This window comes from Styela clava, chromosome 11 (assembly GCF_964204865.1).
Source record: "Styela clava chromosome 11, kaStyClav1.hap1.2, whole genome shotgun sequence".
Taxonomy (NCBI): Eukaryota; Metazoa; Chordata; class Ascidiacea; order Stolidobranchia; family Styelidae; genus Styela; species Styela clava.
This window is the reverse complement of record NC_135260.1, coordinates 11948703-11965399: the sequence shown is the minus strand read 5'-3', so window position 1 is coordinate 11965399 and position 16697 is coordinate 11948703. Positions and strand designations below refer to the sequence as shown.

At 34.2% G+C, this 16697-nt stretch overlaps 1 protein-coding gene across 1 annotated transcript in view; it reads left to right on the top strand.

The window, feature by feature from the left end:
• The window catches only part of LOC120347299 (zinc finger MIZ domain-containing protein 1-like), a 40438-nt gene extending 23753 nt beyond the window's left edge, over positions 1–16685 (top strand). The window contains exons 7-20 of the mRNA XM_039417211.2: positions 2781–3071; positions 4212–4523; positions 4881–5091; positions 5458–5593; positions 6460–6538; positions 7009–7131; positions 7641–7746; positions 8774–8946; positions 11074–11141; positions 11678–11847; positions 12137–12271; positions 12403–12710; positions 13126–13533; positions 13948–16685. Of these exons, the coding sequence (XP_039273145.2) occupies positions 2781–3071; positions 4212–4523; positions 4881–5091; positions 5458–5593; positions 6460–6538; positions 7009–7131; positions 7641–7746; positions 8774–8946; positions 11074–11141; positions 11678–11847; positions 12137–12271; positions 12403–12710; positions 13126–13533; positions 13948–14052 (2625 nt within the window). The 3' untranslated portion in view covers positions 14053–16685. The remainder of the gene's footprint in view (positions 1–2780; positions 3072–4211; positions 4524–4880; positions 5092–5457; positions 5594–6459; positions 6539–7008; positions 7132–7640; positions 7747–8773; positions 8947–11073; positions 11142–11677; positions 11848–12136; positions 12272–12402; positions 12711–13125; positions 13534–13947) is intronic.
• The last annotated feature ends 12 nt before the right edge of the window (positions 16686–16697 follow it).

The following is a 16697-nucleotide window of genomic DNA, read 5'->3' as shown; positions in this document are numbered from 1 at the left end:
AATATCCTTTTTTGGGGTGACATCACTCATGTTTATTCGTGGGATACGATGACCCACGTCTTGTCTTTTTACCCCGCTGGGCACGCATCAGGGTATGAATCACGAATTCTCTTTGTGATCCACGACTAACTCTTTTGGAATTTCTGTTTTGAATACAAAAAGATTGGTAAAGTTAAGTTGGGTTTCACGGTGATTGTTTCATTTATCGGTATTTACGAAACGTCCCACACTTTATATACTATGTTTCCTTAATCTACAGCAAAGTTCGTTCCACAATTGTGTTCCCAACAAGCTAGGTAACCGCACGAAAACGGACTTACAGTCTTAATAAACTATAACTTTACTATTCGAAGAATAAATAAACTTTAGGATCAAATGACACGATAACATTTTTTAAGAATATATATCTTTTGGGGGATCAGTAGTTTGCTACTTCAATTAAATTAACAGTAATATCATAGTGTTGTAATACACTTACTGTAAATTGATTGTTTTATTCTTTATGGGCTTCCCCTTTTGTTTCTTTATCATTTTGTTTGTTTGTGTCGTGTTACATGATGGAAACGCGAAAATAAACGATTGCGCTCAAATACGTTTAACTTCAACGATATTCCGTCTATGGCTATGCTATATGGTTTATAGTATAAACTTTATACAATAAGCGATAGCAAAATTGGAAACATCGCTTAATAAATAGCCCGATAGCCTTAAAGGTAGTCTCGTAACCTCTTGAGTTATGTTAATTATATGGAACAGAAACGGGCGTTAACTATAAGGCATTAATTTTAGGTTATTATATCGACTTATAATGGCATTTTTCTGTCGACGTATTTTTATCGTTTTCGACAAAAACGTTAAACGGTGTTTTGTCGCTGAATATCTCGAACTGAACCTCAGGCAAAATTTAACCATGTATGGCCCATGCATACCAGGCAGATACCTATACCATATAAGAATGAAACTAGACCTATATGAAAAGCTATGAAATTGCTTTAAATTTAAAATATGCATGAAAAAATTAAGTTTCAGGACACATTAATGATGTTTTTGGCATTTTTGGTTGGTGAAATATTAAAAAGATTATAGAGGGGCGCCAAAATGACCCAGGGACACCCGAGATCATTAGGTTAAGAAATAAGCTTTTAAATAATTCCTATCAAGAAGTAGGCTATTCGAATGGCGATTGAGAATATATTATATTCAACCTTACTCCGTACGTCGTATACCAAAACTGCGAGCTCGTTCTAAGGATCCCTTAACTTCGAGGTTCTTGATCCTTGTTTGGGAAAATAAATCATTTCATAGTCCCAGTCCAATACCAATGTTTAATTTTTGAGGAAATAATGCAAAAAATTCAATTTTTACTTTTGTGAAATCGTTGATAGGTCACGCATTTTTGCGTGAACAGTTAATGATCACATACGCGTCTTATGAATTATCATAATTTAGATTTCTTGATTAGATAAAATCAGATTATCTAAGATAACTTTGACTAGAATCTTTTGGTTATAGGTTACGATTAGAGAGCTGGTTATATAATTTCTAATAATTTGAACATTTTGATATGATTATCGTTAATTTGCATAATAAATGGTCAAGCGTGCTGAAATTTTTTAACCAATCACGCAAGAATGTACTGTTGCCGCGTCGTAAGCGGTTCATTTAATGGTAGCGAACCAAGTCCTTTTGAGATTTAGGCGCTGAAATAATATATTCATTTGATTATTTGTGTACAAAATAAAAATATATTAGTTCGTACAATACAAATCTTCGCGAGCCAGCAAATCCTGAAAATTCGTTCGAGAAAAAGTCAGATTTCCACGCTAAATCCATATCCTTTATACCAACTATCCATTTATAAGTACTGTTCCAATTTGATTTCCACTATCCTTGTAATTGGACTTGAGAAAGTGATTTTAAATCCATCATTGTTTGTACATATTTATATTATTATTATTTCATATTTCATAATATTTTTTATATTTTTGTATGTATTACTTTTCTATAAAGGTATTAAAAAAGGATAAAGTGGTTTATTTTGAAAATTAGGAATGTTAAACTATGCGTTTGTCACGTACCAGAATTAAATTAAATATGGCTTATTTTTAATTGAATTGCTCCTTATTCCAATATTCTATTATGTAAATTTATTACATAAAATAAAATATAATAAAATTATTATTATTATGTATGTTTATGGTCAAAATAGTAAATGTCATAAAAAGTGCATTTTGCTAAATTCATAATACAAATAATGGCATTTTGGAATTCGAATAGCAGGTTTTAGGAATGCAATTTTTTGATTAAAAAATACCATTTAACCCAAAATTGCAAGTCTGCAATATTCTTGTGTTTACTGTAAACTTGATAGGGAAGGCAAATCACGTCGCGAGTTTCTAAGGATTGACATAACATTATTTGACGAGATTTTGGCCTTTGATATATGAGTTGTGACTCATACGGTACTTGGCAAAATATGCGACGTAGTCTTGCTCCCATCGGCTTTAAATGTAACCGCACTTATGAATCAAAAATCGACTTCATATTGTGGTAACTTTCTCATGAATATACTTTTTGGGGCTAATTTTGACCAAGCTTGAGATATATATCAATCAAGATCTTTTCGGGGACCATACTTGGTTTACCATTTGATACATACATACTTGGCCTGGGAACAAATAATAACCTAGTCCTTATTTGGTGTTTACTTCTATCTTCTGGATGATGAGTGATACGTCATTGGTGACGTAATAAATAATGTTTTAATTTCCTTATTTCAGATGGGTCCTCATCGGAATATGCACCCTATGGATCCGAGTGGTAACAACATACCAGTTGGCATGATGCGGGATGGCGGCGGACCTCAAAGTGGCGCGATGGGACCTGGTGGTGCACGAGGGGGGATGCGACCTGGCATGATAGATCAATATGGCCAACCAGGAAAAACTATGGGGCCTGGACCCCATCCGATGAATCACCCGGCCAGCTCTCCCATCGGTGGACCCACGCATGGTCCAGGAGGTTATAACGGCATGAATTCACAATACAGACCTCCGTATAGACAAAATTCGGTAAGTATAGATATTAAAATATAACCCCATTTCAATTCATTTTTGACGAAAAACATGATCGCCAAGTCTCAGTTCAACTTGGAACACAGCATTTTTCCTACTATAGATATATGTAAGGAAGCATTCCTTACTATTAAAAAACGATATAACTAATGCTTTTTAATTATACCTTGTCATTGTCAAGTCTTTGTGTGTTTCTCACAACAATGTAATGAAACGCGATTTAAGACGGTTAATTAAATTTTCCGGATGAGGTTTTTGCTCGATCTCCTGACTTGAAAAATTTAACATTTGACTCTTCTACCGAATTGATATGCGTAATAGAAATAAATTGCTTAAAGAATCGTTATTCTGAGAATTTGAGAATTGTTTGTACGTTGGGCTTTTCAAAATAAAGATAATCAGCAAATACAGCTACAATAGGTTGTCAAAATCATGAATCTAACATGACCGGTCCATGGATACAAACCTACGTGACATATGGTTACAAAAATGTCACAGGATTTTTTTTATCTGTTCCTCCAAAGCCAAAGGTAAATCGTGGTCGCGCTCTTTCCGCAGTATTATTTTAAATATCTTTAAGTGATCTAAAACTTATTTGACCCACTGCCAAAACTGAGCCGGTTTAATTGCGGCTTTATGTAATGAGAACCGTGTAATTATTTCGCAGTTTTGCTAAAATTGCAGGTTTTTATTTTAAATATCTTTTTTAGAGGATTTTGAATTTGGACGATTTTATTGTTCGCACAAAAACTTCCAATGTCGTGACTTGAGATGACTTGTACATTGTTCTGTTAAATTAATGCTATATTAGTATTGAATAGTATTGAAATTGTTTTTCACTGCGAAGTTGCAAATTCAGCATTTTTTATTCATGGATTTTGCTGCAGAAACTAGTGTTTTTCTGGTTGAACCAGTATCTCCTTTTTCACTAAAATTTATTTTTTTCACAAATTCGTAATGAAGGATATTTTACATGTATGTATAAATTTTTGATAATTATTATCGAGGCACTTATATAGAATTTTTTTCCCTGGCGAAAAAAAGCCTAAATTATGCGAAGTTTTGAAGTAAAAGTATTCCAATCACACTTTTATTTTTTGGCCATAACTTACATTATTTAACTGTTTATTTTAACAGGGTTCATACGGTCCAACCTCACCATACGATCCTGTTCCTCCACATCAGTTCAAATCACCGCCATTAACGGGTCATCCGAGTACGCCAACTGGTGGTTTCAGTCCTCGAATACCCACACCGTCCTCCCACACACCGGGTCCTCTCCTCACTGCTACCCCTGGTCTATATCCATCTGTATCATCAGCGGGTAGCGTCCCTCAATATTACCCCAATTCCCATTCAACCCCCAATTCCGGGGTACCTACGCCGGGACCGATGGGTGCTGGATACTCTTCACAACGACCACCCTTCAATCAATATGGTCCGACAATGGTAAGTACTTCTGGTTTTGTTTTTTGCTCTAATGCAAATCCTATTGTATTGTCGTCATCTATGATTTGAATATTTATAATTTGCGGTGAACGTTTTTTTTGCTTTCTCCTGTGCAGATGAAACATTTCAATAACCAGTATACACAGCTGCTCCGCGTGTTTTGTACGCTCAATACCATGATTATCAGGGTTATTATGAAATTGAAATATAATAATACAATATATGAAATATACAATGAAAATAAATTCATATCCTTATACATGATATTGTAGGTACAGTCGTACATGTCATAGTGTAAACACGGCATAAACATGCTACATACGCTCATTATAAACGTTTTTTTTCACTTTTTCACAGTATCGAGGGCATCCTCAACACCAGCCGCCGAACCCCATGCCTGGGAATCCCACGCCACCTATTACTCCTGGCAGCGCACACAACGTTCCACCGTACCCAGGACCAGACGTGAAGCCTAATATAATGGACTTAAAGCCAATCATCTCAAACCCGGCTGGACTTCCACCCATGGAAGAACCAATGCCGCCTAACCAGGGAGCGGGACCGATGAGTAAGTCTAATAAAATTTTACATATTTTGTATACACACGGACACAAATGCGCTCTACATAGTATTAAGATTTGTTTGAAACCTACTACACATTTTATTCATGATTCTAAAAAGATTTGTTGAGATTTTTTATTATATCTTCACTATACTTAACAATGTGAAAAATTCGACATTTTTCGATTTTTATAGATATCAAATTGTTTCCATTTATGAACGTTTTAAAAATATATATGCAATTTACTTTGACAAATTATATATACCATAATATAAAATGCAAAACACTATTAGCTACAAGACGTAATGCCAATTGAAGGATTGTGAATAAAATCCGAACAATATACCAAATTCAATTCCTGCTTTGTCTCAGATCATGACGAAATGAGAATGACGTTTCCTGTCAGAGATGGCATCGTGCTAGAACCTTTTAGACTAGAACACAATCGATCCGTCAGTACACACGCCTTCCATTTAAGACATCCAGCCTATCAAACGTTAATGTGGAGGTATGTACAAATGTTGTCTATAAACTTATTATTTCGAAATGTCTCCCTATGTCAGCTTGTTTGTTTGTGTGTCGCAAGGTGCTTTTTGTTTATTCAATCACGCCCGTATCTGTTATACAAGAAAAGGTCTTCTTCTCGTTGTTCTTAGATTAACCGCGTCTGGGTGGTGCGTTTTATCAATAACCCACAACAGAACAGACTATTTAGAAAATATAAAGATTTTATGATATTTATGAATAGTAGTAAATGTATTAACATTATAAAAATTTAATGGCCTGAAAATGAATCAAGATCAAACGCAAATTGAACATTAGGTAAATAATAATATCTTATACATCGTCCGTTCTCAATTCTAGTAAACCAGAAAAACGAATTCAATTCAGGCCTTTGCATAGCAAATATACAAACCGCGTACTTTCGATATGTACCAATATGATTCATCGGTAGAAGTGTATTAACGCCTAACAGAAAAAATCAGAAATTATCAACTTTTATTTAATTTTTACGGAGCGCCTTGTACGTTTAATCCAAACAGATCATCGGTCAGGCAACTAATTAGAAAGCTGACAAGAATTTTTCACAATTCGTAATTCAAATAAATCTCTCTTCAGATTAGAGCCGACTTCAGCTTCCGCTAGTCAGGCTATTACAATTCATTGCTATATGTAATGCATTGTAATTCATCACTATTCATCACATCTTAATCTGAAGCTATTTGATAGAAACGAAAAGAACAAGTATTGACATAACACACCACACTTGTCTGACTGTATACCTGCCATTCACGGAGGAAGCCATTCAAATGGCGATTGGAATTTTTTAACCATCCCCACTCCTAAATGTAATAGTTATCGAATGCTTTTTAGATCCGATCTCGAACTTCAATTCAAGTGTTATCATCACGACGATAAAATGCAATATACAAATTGGCCACATTCCGTACAGGTACATTGCAATTATTATTTAAAATTATGTTTATATTTAGTATTTACCCTCAGGAGATCAGAATTCATGTATTTTGTCAAATTTTGATTTATTTGACGTAACAAATTGCCCAATTACGATTTTTAATAAATGTAACATTTCAATCACTTTTTAAAATTTTTAACTTTGTTTTATATTTTCATGATTATTTGGAAGAAGATTTGTACTTGGCCAAGCATGTATTGTAAATAGATAAAAAAAACTTTCTTTCATATTGTGCTGTATGTAAGATTGGCCACGTTTTATCTTTAACTAAATTTCTAAAAATTAGCGTCCTTAATAGTTTTGCTCGCTCTGCATAAGAGTTCAAATATTATCTCGATCATCTAATATTAATTCGAGCAAGGGTTCTCGAGGATGTTGTGTAAATATATTGTTGATATCAAATTCGTGCTCGCGCTCATTTCATTATTTATTTCTAATTCTACCAGGTTACCGTCAACAACACAAAAATGAACATTCCTCGTCACCCAGCCTGTAAACCACTATATTTGCGAGATGTTTGTCAACCTGGAAAAAATACAATTGAAATCACAGTGTCGACGTGTTGTTGTGTGAGTATCTTTTTCAACTAAGGCGCAGAATATTTTTGAGTTTTTTGAGTTTAGAAATGACAATATTAAATTTAAACGTACTTGATTTTATGATGTTTTATACTTAACTTTGCATATCGATTCAATGTTTTATAACAAAATCATTTTCAAAACACGTAATTAATGGTGTCAATTACTATCGCCCGCAGCGCTAACTATATCGTTCGAAGTTACCGCAATTTCATACCATACAATCTTTGCAAAGTACTACAAGTAGGCATCTAATTCCATCTATATAGGTGGGCCGGTGTAGTATGTAATGCTATAGTGTAGAAGGTTTCTAAGTAGATTTAATTTGCTTTGTGAATATATATATATATATAGATAATTCAATACTGCATAATTGAAACAATTTTTGACGTGATTCTCGTAACATTTTGTCACGTTCCAACAATTTTATGTTGATGAATGACGTAAGTGTGACGCAATATTTAATTTTTGATAATTAACTTATTTCTTTTTTTTTTCAGTCACATTTGTTCGTACTGCAGCTGGTCCATCGACCGATCATTAGATCTGTGCTCATGGGACTCTTACAGAAAAGAATGTTGCCAGCTACACACTGCGTTACTAAAAGTAAATATAATATTTCTTCATTGTTCACTATTCCACCAACTAATACAATCTGGCATCGCTTATACGTCTGTATTATATGACATATGTTAACCACAAACTACCATGATGGCCAAACATACGTAATAATAGAATTAATTGGCAACAGCGGGTGGGAAAAATCGAAGTTTTTTTTCTTGCCGGACGGTTAGTATCCCAAGCTCGGCTCGTTCAAAATGCAATTGAAATCAATTTCTTCGAATTTCGGAAGAATTTCTCAATCCTATTCAATTATTATCCGAAATTGTGAATATTTATTTCAAATATTATTTCGCTTTTCGCCAATAATTGTCATTATGATGAATATCTTGAATTCCCACCAAACGCACTGTTTTTTCACTCTCTACTTCCCCAATCAACAATTCAACGAATAAACGATCCGTAGTTCCTCTCGCTCGACAAAACAATTTAGTCATCATTGATTTCACAATTCCTGTTCTGTCCGCGTTGTTGCAGATATTTTTGAAATGCTTACCATGAAGTGACACATTTAAATACCCATGGGAGCTGTCTCTAGTGACGAAACCCAAGTTCGTGTGCGTCAATGACCAATGTACAGTTCAGTATTAATTATTGTTGACTTAGCACACATGGCCCTATGATAGATCGCGATTTAGAGAGGCAATTTTGCAGTGCACCATGCACGGACCTACATTTTTATGACCCTTGTCAATTATTATTCCGAACACATATTATTCGAATCCTGACATTATGAAATAACTATCATCACATCCCTTTGGTATTGGCCGGCAAATTGATCTGCGGGGATGGTTTGTGATATTTTATAAAAAATTTCTCAACTCTTTAAAGTTATTTTTACCGCCTAATTTCAAACTTTTATTATGTCAATGTCGTTACGTGACCTGTGGGAGTGATTATGCAAGCGTGCATCACGCACATTCTGACGCAATCATTAACCGCAATCCTTGAAACCAGACGCAAAAAATGATATAAAAGTACTAATGACTTTATTATTGTGTTTTTCTTTTAGTAAAACGATATTTCAGTAGCGGAGTCATTAACGGGAATAAGGGGATGCTTGGTAGCCCAATGGGAAATGGGGCCAACGAAGACCCAAATTCTACTGTTGTGTCACTACGATGCCCCATCACTTACAGAAGAATAAATTTACCAGCAAGGGGAAACGAATGTAAACATATACAGGTATGCAATTATAAAGATAAGGATTTCTTTAAAAAATACAGAGTTCGGTTTTGTCTTTGTCTTTCAATGTAATATGTTTAATATCTTGTTTTCTCGCCACTTACCTAGAAATATAGATTATACGAACGAATTTTTTGATAATGTAGCGTGCATAACGCATTATTTTGCTTGGTCTGCCGAGTTCGCGCTTGTGGGGATTCATAAAATACCTTAGTTTTTAAACAGACTACTTAAACTGCCGATTATTTGTTTCCAGGATTTTTTAAAACAATCTTTACACAAATTTTAAAAAATCTATCACTATTTTTATTTAGCCTTGAGAAATTTGATCTCATTTATTTAAAAACTCTTTTATACCTAAAAGTCTGCACTAGATTGACAGTACACATCTTTTCTGTCTATACAGAAGCACAGTAGCTGTTTAAATACAGATGAGAATCATATTATGCATTTCTCTTTTTAACTGTAACCAAAAGCTCCAAAATGGCGAATTAGAAAACTTTTTTTGGTTTCCAACTTTTGCAATACACATTAGTGATTTTTCGATTGACGCAATGTGGTTGATTTTGTCAAAACACACGACTTATATTGATCGAACCTGCACCGAGTTCACTGCTTCTCTACGCGTTGGTGGGATTTTCTACGTTATGCTTGATATTTGAAATCTTTCAATCAAAGTTTAAACTCTTGAGTTCATATTAAACGACGAAACAAGTCATCCCTGTAAGTCGTAAGAGATAACTCAAAAGTAGCTGTGGTTACCTTTACCTGTCGTCTTAGTCTATCTTGAGATACGACAACCATATTTAGATAACCACAAGTCCGACTGTTCTAATTCCATATTGGATATGAATATCAAAAAATGCACGTTCACTTTTATAAAAATCATATTAAAAATCTAAGAGCGTCATTTGGTGCAGATGTGGGTGCATATTGGGCAAATGGGGTAAATCATATTGAATATCAGTATTTCATTTGGAGTAGATATGTATATTACGAGAATTTTGCGAATCCGGTAAATCACAATATCAAATCTTAATTATCATTTGGATACATACAGTGGGACATTTTCCAGATAACTCGACATATTATTTGGATATGGAAATATTTCGGCTCACCTTTGGTGTACATTATTACCGTCTTGCGATTATTAATCTTCGCCGAGTAAACGACGCAACATAAAACCAATATTTTCGCACGGAACAAAAATCGATTGTTTTTGTCTCGACAGACAGCAAAGCAAATTTTAATTTTTGTTTTAATCCGCGTTTTTAGATAATCTACCATGTATATCTCGAAGATAAATCGCGTATTCGTAGTATTAATTATCAATATTCCATGCTTGTTACGTGGTTATTTAATTGCCACGTCCACCTTTCCACAGCCTGTGTTAAATGAACGGGTTAATGATCTTGCTTTTTTGCGACTAATGCATATTAGGAACAGGCTCTTTCTTATAAATAATTTAATGCACGGTATTCAACGCAAGATAGATTATACGGTTTACTACACGTTTGATCACGTATACGTCCAAGTTATGTCTTTGAAACCGAAACTCAAGCTAAGCGACACGCTTGATCATGATCTGATTATAACAAGATTGAAAGATATTTTGGCGCATTTGATTCAATAAATTTATATATATTTTTCAATTGAAATGGTCAATATTCGCGTATCAAGCATGGCTATATTGTGCGTTTCTTGAATATAAACGTTTGGACTATTATAATAGATTTTTATCACTGGTTTACAGAAATCAATAATTGGTATTTTTACGGGAAGTCGTAGCATTGATTTTGTAAGAACAAATCTGTGTGCCAGGGCAGTTGTTGAAATATTGTATCTGCCAAGTAAACTCTGGTTGACCCCAACTTTCCAATGGCAGCTGAATATGCCTTCCACAGAAGAGGCCATTCTAATAACGACTGAGACCGTACAACTATCCTTACATAGAGCTAATGTAATAATGCAGATTTATTCTTGAATTCTTCAACTTTGACTGATGATCGCCTGGTTGAACTAGGAAAATGAAACCGTCGAAATCTGTCATTTCTCTAATTTTAATCAAATGAAACTATTTAGATCATTCATTAATATCAAAATAATAATAAAAAATTTTTTTTACAGTGTTTTGACTTGGAAGCATATCTACAGCTTAATTCAGATAAGCGGACGTGGAGATGCCCAATATGCAAGTGAGTGAATTAAATATTGAAAAACCATATACTTCAGTAGTTTAGTGAATTCCGACAATATCGCCTTACAACAATGGTTCCCAAAATTTCTTGGTCTTTGACCCTCTGAATCTCAACATTTGTGGTATCTGCTCGGTCTGAAAACACCTAGTTTTTCTTTTAACGCGTTTCCACCAGATATTTTATGCGCCACATTCAATAATAAAAAGCAAAAAGACGAAAGTAACGAACGAATACATAACAGCCAAAGAGTTAACCACCAAATCTCAGTGAGTTTACCTTAAATTAATGGGTGCTCCCGTAGTAGTGCTTCAAGATGGCGCACAACCTGAACATGGTTCAGGTTGTGTGGCATATTGGTGCACATACTACGTAAGCGCCAATTAATGTTGTCATCGCAAGTCACAATTGCGGTAAGTCCGTTAATTCTGTTTGGTATCAAATACAAGTGGGTACTACAGTCAGTGCATAGAAATGTGTCTTATTTGTAGCCTCTTTGCGAGAAAATTCATTAAAGAACTTTTTCGATTTTGCAGGAAAAGTGCATTACTAGAAGGTCTGGAAGTCGATCAGTATATTTGGGGAATATTGAAGCAATCTCATCCTGAAGATATGGAAGTTATCATTGATCAAGCATGTAACTGGAAACCGGCTCTATCGATCAAGAGAGAACCTTCATTTAACGTAGACGATGAGGGACCACCGAGTATGTTGCTCTATTATACTCAGTTTTGATGTTGTTTAGAATTTGGTAACATGTGTATACCATGTCTATGTGTGTATTTGTGCTTACATTCTGTAATTGTTAGTACATTAATTATTCTTTTTAACTGTTCACACATGGGAGCAGCTTTATAAGTCTAATGTCATAGGGTTCCCACGAATTGAAAGAAAACGGCGAAATTTGGGAGAAATATCGGATCGTAGACTTTCAGAGACTCCTTAGCATCAATATATTGACTGCAAATAAAAAAAATTTTTACATATAATTTTAGATAAAAGATTCAGAAGTACTGGAATGTCGCCTGCTACAATGTTCAATCACCTACCAAGTCCCGGAAGTTATGTGCCACAAATGACACCACTTCCGCCTACAAGACTCACAATGACCCCGGACATGCAACCTTCAGGTATTGTGTATTCGCTTTCGTAATATCATCTTTAGATTTGTCAAAATTGCTTTATAACTAAATATCGAATCAGATTAATAAAGTGTGTATCTACTAGGTATCTAATATACATTTTGTTATTTATCCATTAGGTTCTGGTTTTCCTCAATCTGTTGGTGGGTGCGGTTACCATAACAACGGTAGCAATGGATACATGAGTTCTGGTCCTGGTATGTCAAGTACACCGGGGCCCATGATGAACGGGGGACTGGTATCAGGCATGGGCCATACTAACGTTATGTCCCCAGGAAACTCTATGGGAATGCCTCACATGAACAACCATGGTGGCACCCTGCATCGAGCGAATCCATTACAATTGGAAAACATAGCAGCGGATGACATGGTGACGATTGAGAAAAGACTGAACCACGCAATCGCAAACAACAGAAATTCACCTAATGTAAGTTATTTGCCTAAATCAGAAATATTCTATCGAACACGGTATCGTTGTATAATGGGTGCTAATAGTTCATACTTTAGTTTATTATGGTCTCCGACAAAAGAACACAAATATAAAAAGAAAAATGTGAAAGTAACGGGAAATTGAACATATTCTGTAACTAGGATATAAAACTTGGTATGCCTACTGCTTTAACGCGACGGAAAGTCTCAGTTTCACGTCTTCCAATCACTCGTAATCTAATCCCGGATTTAACTCTTGACTCCGATTTGGAAAAACTTGGATTCTAATTCTAGCTTGGGTTGAAAAATATCGACTCCGATTACAGCTACCGACTTTTATCCCCTAATAATTTTCTGAAGGTTCTTTGCACAGACATGGTTTATTCAATATTCTCCCTATTTGTAATTTTTAGATTCCGCGACCTATGAGCAATCAACCAACCAATTCTGACAATAATAATACATTGGTGAGATCAAATAGTAACAGTCAACTTCCACAACACTCCGGTGGATTTTCTAATCAACGGGGACCTACACCTGATCAACAACGATTGCGTAACACAATGTCGGCTCCTTCCAACACAGCACCTACCACACCCGGTAATCCAACAACTCCGGGAAATGGTATCGAACTATTGTCCCCACAAGGAGGACCTAATAATACCACGAACTCAATGACCGGTGGGTCGTCGACAACAAATCCATCTTCCAGTATGACATCGGCAAACCCAATAGGAGGCTCTGAATTGTCGTTCGATCCAGCCGCTGTTATAAATGGATCTGGAATCGGGGAAAATGATGACAAGATACCGTCTTTAGATGTAAGTATGAGCCACTTACAATTCAGATTCAGTCGATACGTATCGTTTTGGGCCTAATAGCGTTGCATCGCACTCTAAAGATCATTTGGTTCAGCTTCATACCCGATGCCCATCATCTATCTCTATATTCCGAGTATCTAAACATAGTCGCTTCTGTTGCATGAGCGTTTACTTGTATACAGTTTTAAGATGGTTTAGAATATTGGATTAGTCGAAATAAAGCATTCTAACACATTTGTTTATCGATGTAATGATGATATCTCTCATAACTGCTAACAGAATATTTTTAAAGTTCATCAGTGAGTCTGTTTTGTTTGCTTATTTCATTACTTCTAGTTATTTTTCTGGCCAATTACTAAGTTTACATGTTACAAATACGCCGAATTATGCAACTCAAATAATTTCCAATTTCAGATTTTGCCTCCCAACACTGACACCAATGATCTGTTCGACTATTTGGGCGTGAATGACGTGGGAGAACCTAACGAAGACGATATATTTTCATTATTCGATAACTGAACGTCTACAAATGGATGATTCGTCAAAACGATAGAATAAATCTGAAGATCGTCTGTTGTCAAAACGAGGGAGATACAAAGTTGAAAACCGAGATAGAGACTGGGCAGAGACTACAAACACTGCGCCGAGTCTATAAACATGGGACGCTAATGGCGCCAAATTTGAAACAAATGAAACAATCCTCAAAAACAAAATGAAAATGACAATGCAGTGCGAAATAAAGCGCACCTATATTTCACACAAAGGCACATCCAACTTTTCTCCAATGTTTAGTTTAAGTGTAATAGTGCGTTAAACACCATTATCTGTTTCCTGGCATATTGACGATTATCCGTTCCGAAATGGCCAGCTGCATAAGCAGTACACATGGCCCACGCTGATCAGAATTGTTTTTGACATTTTTTACTTTGAAACAAATTGTTGCACTTATTGTAACATTTTTTATGAACTCATTGCACTATTAAAATAAATGTTAACATCACTGACAATTTGAAGTAATTAAAATAAAATGTTAGTTTTCAATGTAAGTATGATGCAGAACTGGCGCACATTTATTCAGCCAATCAAATTTAAGATATTTTAGTTAATTTTACTTAATTTTCTATCAGTGTCATTAGTTACTACATTTTTAATTTTGTAGCTTGAACTCTCTTTTGATGAGTATTTATTATTATTATTCTCTTTTTAATTTTATTCCTAATTTTTTCATTTTTCTTGAACTTCTGCTGTACGTTTCCATCCACAGTATTTATTTTTGTCCGTCTGGTGAGTTTCTGAACCCAAATTTATCTTAAATCCGTCGATGGCAGTTATTTTATGTTTTCATTGAATTCAGATAATTCCGTTACCAGATAGATGGGTTTTATACTCCTTAGTAATATAATGAATTACATGAATGAGTTCTTCTAATTTTCTACAAAGAGCTGATCAGTGATTATTAAAAAAAAACGGAAGTTTCTTGCAAATTCTATGATATACAGTTGTTTAGTTTTCGTTCACTCATAGTTGCAAAATCTACTTAAATATCTCTTATTGTAGTCAATTTTACAATTTTTTTCAGATGTATCCTACACAAAAAATTGTTGACATTCAAAACACTCAGTTAGTGTTTAGTTAAGTTGATTTTGATAAAAATTTCACTATTATTTTTCAAATTTCCGATGAATAAATCATTTTATGGTTGAAAATAATGAAAATCTAGCTAAATCCTCTTTTGTATTTGGCGACTGTTAATTATTTGTTGTTAATAACTTAATAAAAGAAAGAACTATTTAAATATCATAATATGGACCTTTCATATCACATGTAAAACGAAAAAGTCAAACATAACCCAAAAGCTGTTTACATACAAAAAATTTGATAGTTGATCTCAAATCTAATTTGCCATATTTTGTTTTTTACTCTGAAAGTTCCACTTTTCTATTTTTTTGTTGTTGTTTCATCGACTATAACCAGACGTTTTTATTTTCACAATGTTATGTATTCTGAAAGTGGCACAATTTTTTCTCATTTTTTGCCAAAACAGTTTACTCAAGTTAGGTAATTTACACTTGTCAAAAGCATACAAATTTCAAGGATTACACTTTAATCCATTTTTAAAAGTACCAGTACTCGCAGCTCATGAATTATTGCTTGGACTTTAAAAAAAAGTACCAACAAATACCTTTTCATCTAAAATCAAAACACGTTTCTTCCGAATTACTAAAGGTTTTCCCCTGTTCCTACCTCATAGAAAATTATGAAAATGAAATGATCACTTCAAAACTTGGTTTTTTGATATCATCCAATAAATAGCGAGAGATGATGTCCAAACTCATTAACTTGATTTAAATCAAATCCACAACCAAACCATCATTCACAATCAAGTACGTGCATGAAACACCTGCAATCTATCTCGTTTTTGGGCAACTTAGTCTGTACTCAATGAACTCATTTTTATTTTCAGCATCAGCATTTTTCTGTATTTTCGGAAGTATTTAAGGTGCTAATAGATATTTCTTATTTCATGCCATGAATTTTTGGTTAATTCAGCTCGTTTTTTTTATTGATCCAGTTACTTTCCAACATACTATCACAACGTCTTCGTCAATTATTTTGGAGTTAAATTACAATTTTGATCAACTTATATCAACTTATATCAGGATATCAAGTATTATAATTCCCGTTTTAAAAAAGTTATTCTGTCTGACATACTGTTGAATTTATAATGATAATGGAATTAACTATGATAAATTTTTCCACATTTTTCTTTTATTTTTATTTTCCATCAATAAAGCGTTTTAGCTTATTTTTGATATACATGCCCCATAACATCTTTGATTTTTCTCTCCTTTTTTACTTTTTCTATTATTTTCGAGCTTTTTCAATCTCTACTCCTTCAAAGATCGAGAGTGCTTTTTCGAAATAGGAGAGAAAATAATATGAGAGAACGACAAAGTCGATACTTCTCTCTTTTTCGTATTTCACTGCATTCTCACTTTGGTATTTATATTATTCGTTCTTTTACTTATTATTATTTTGTCTGATATATTTAGGATTCTAATTAATATTATTATTATTGTCAATTTAGCGCAATATCATGCGCTTTTCGTCGCCTGGTACAACATGCTTTGGTATAAATAAAATTGGAAATAATCATATTTCTG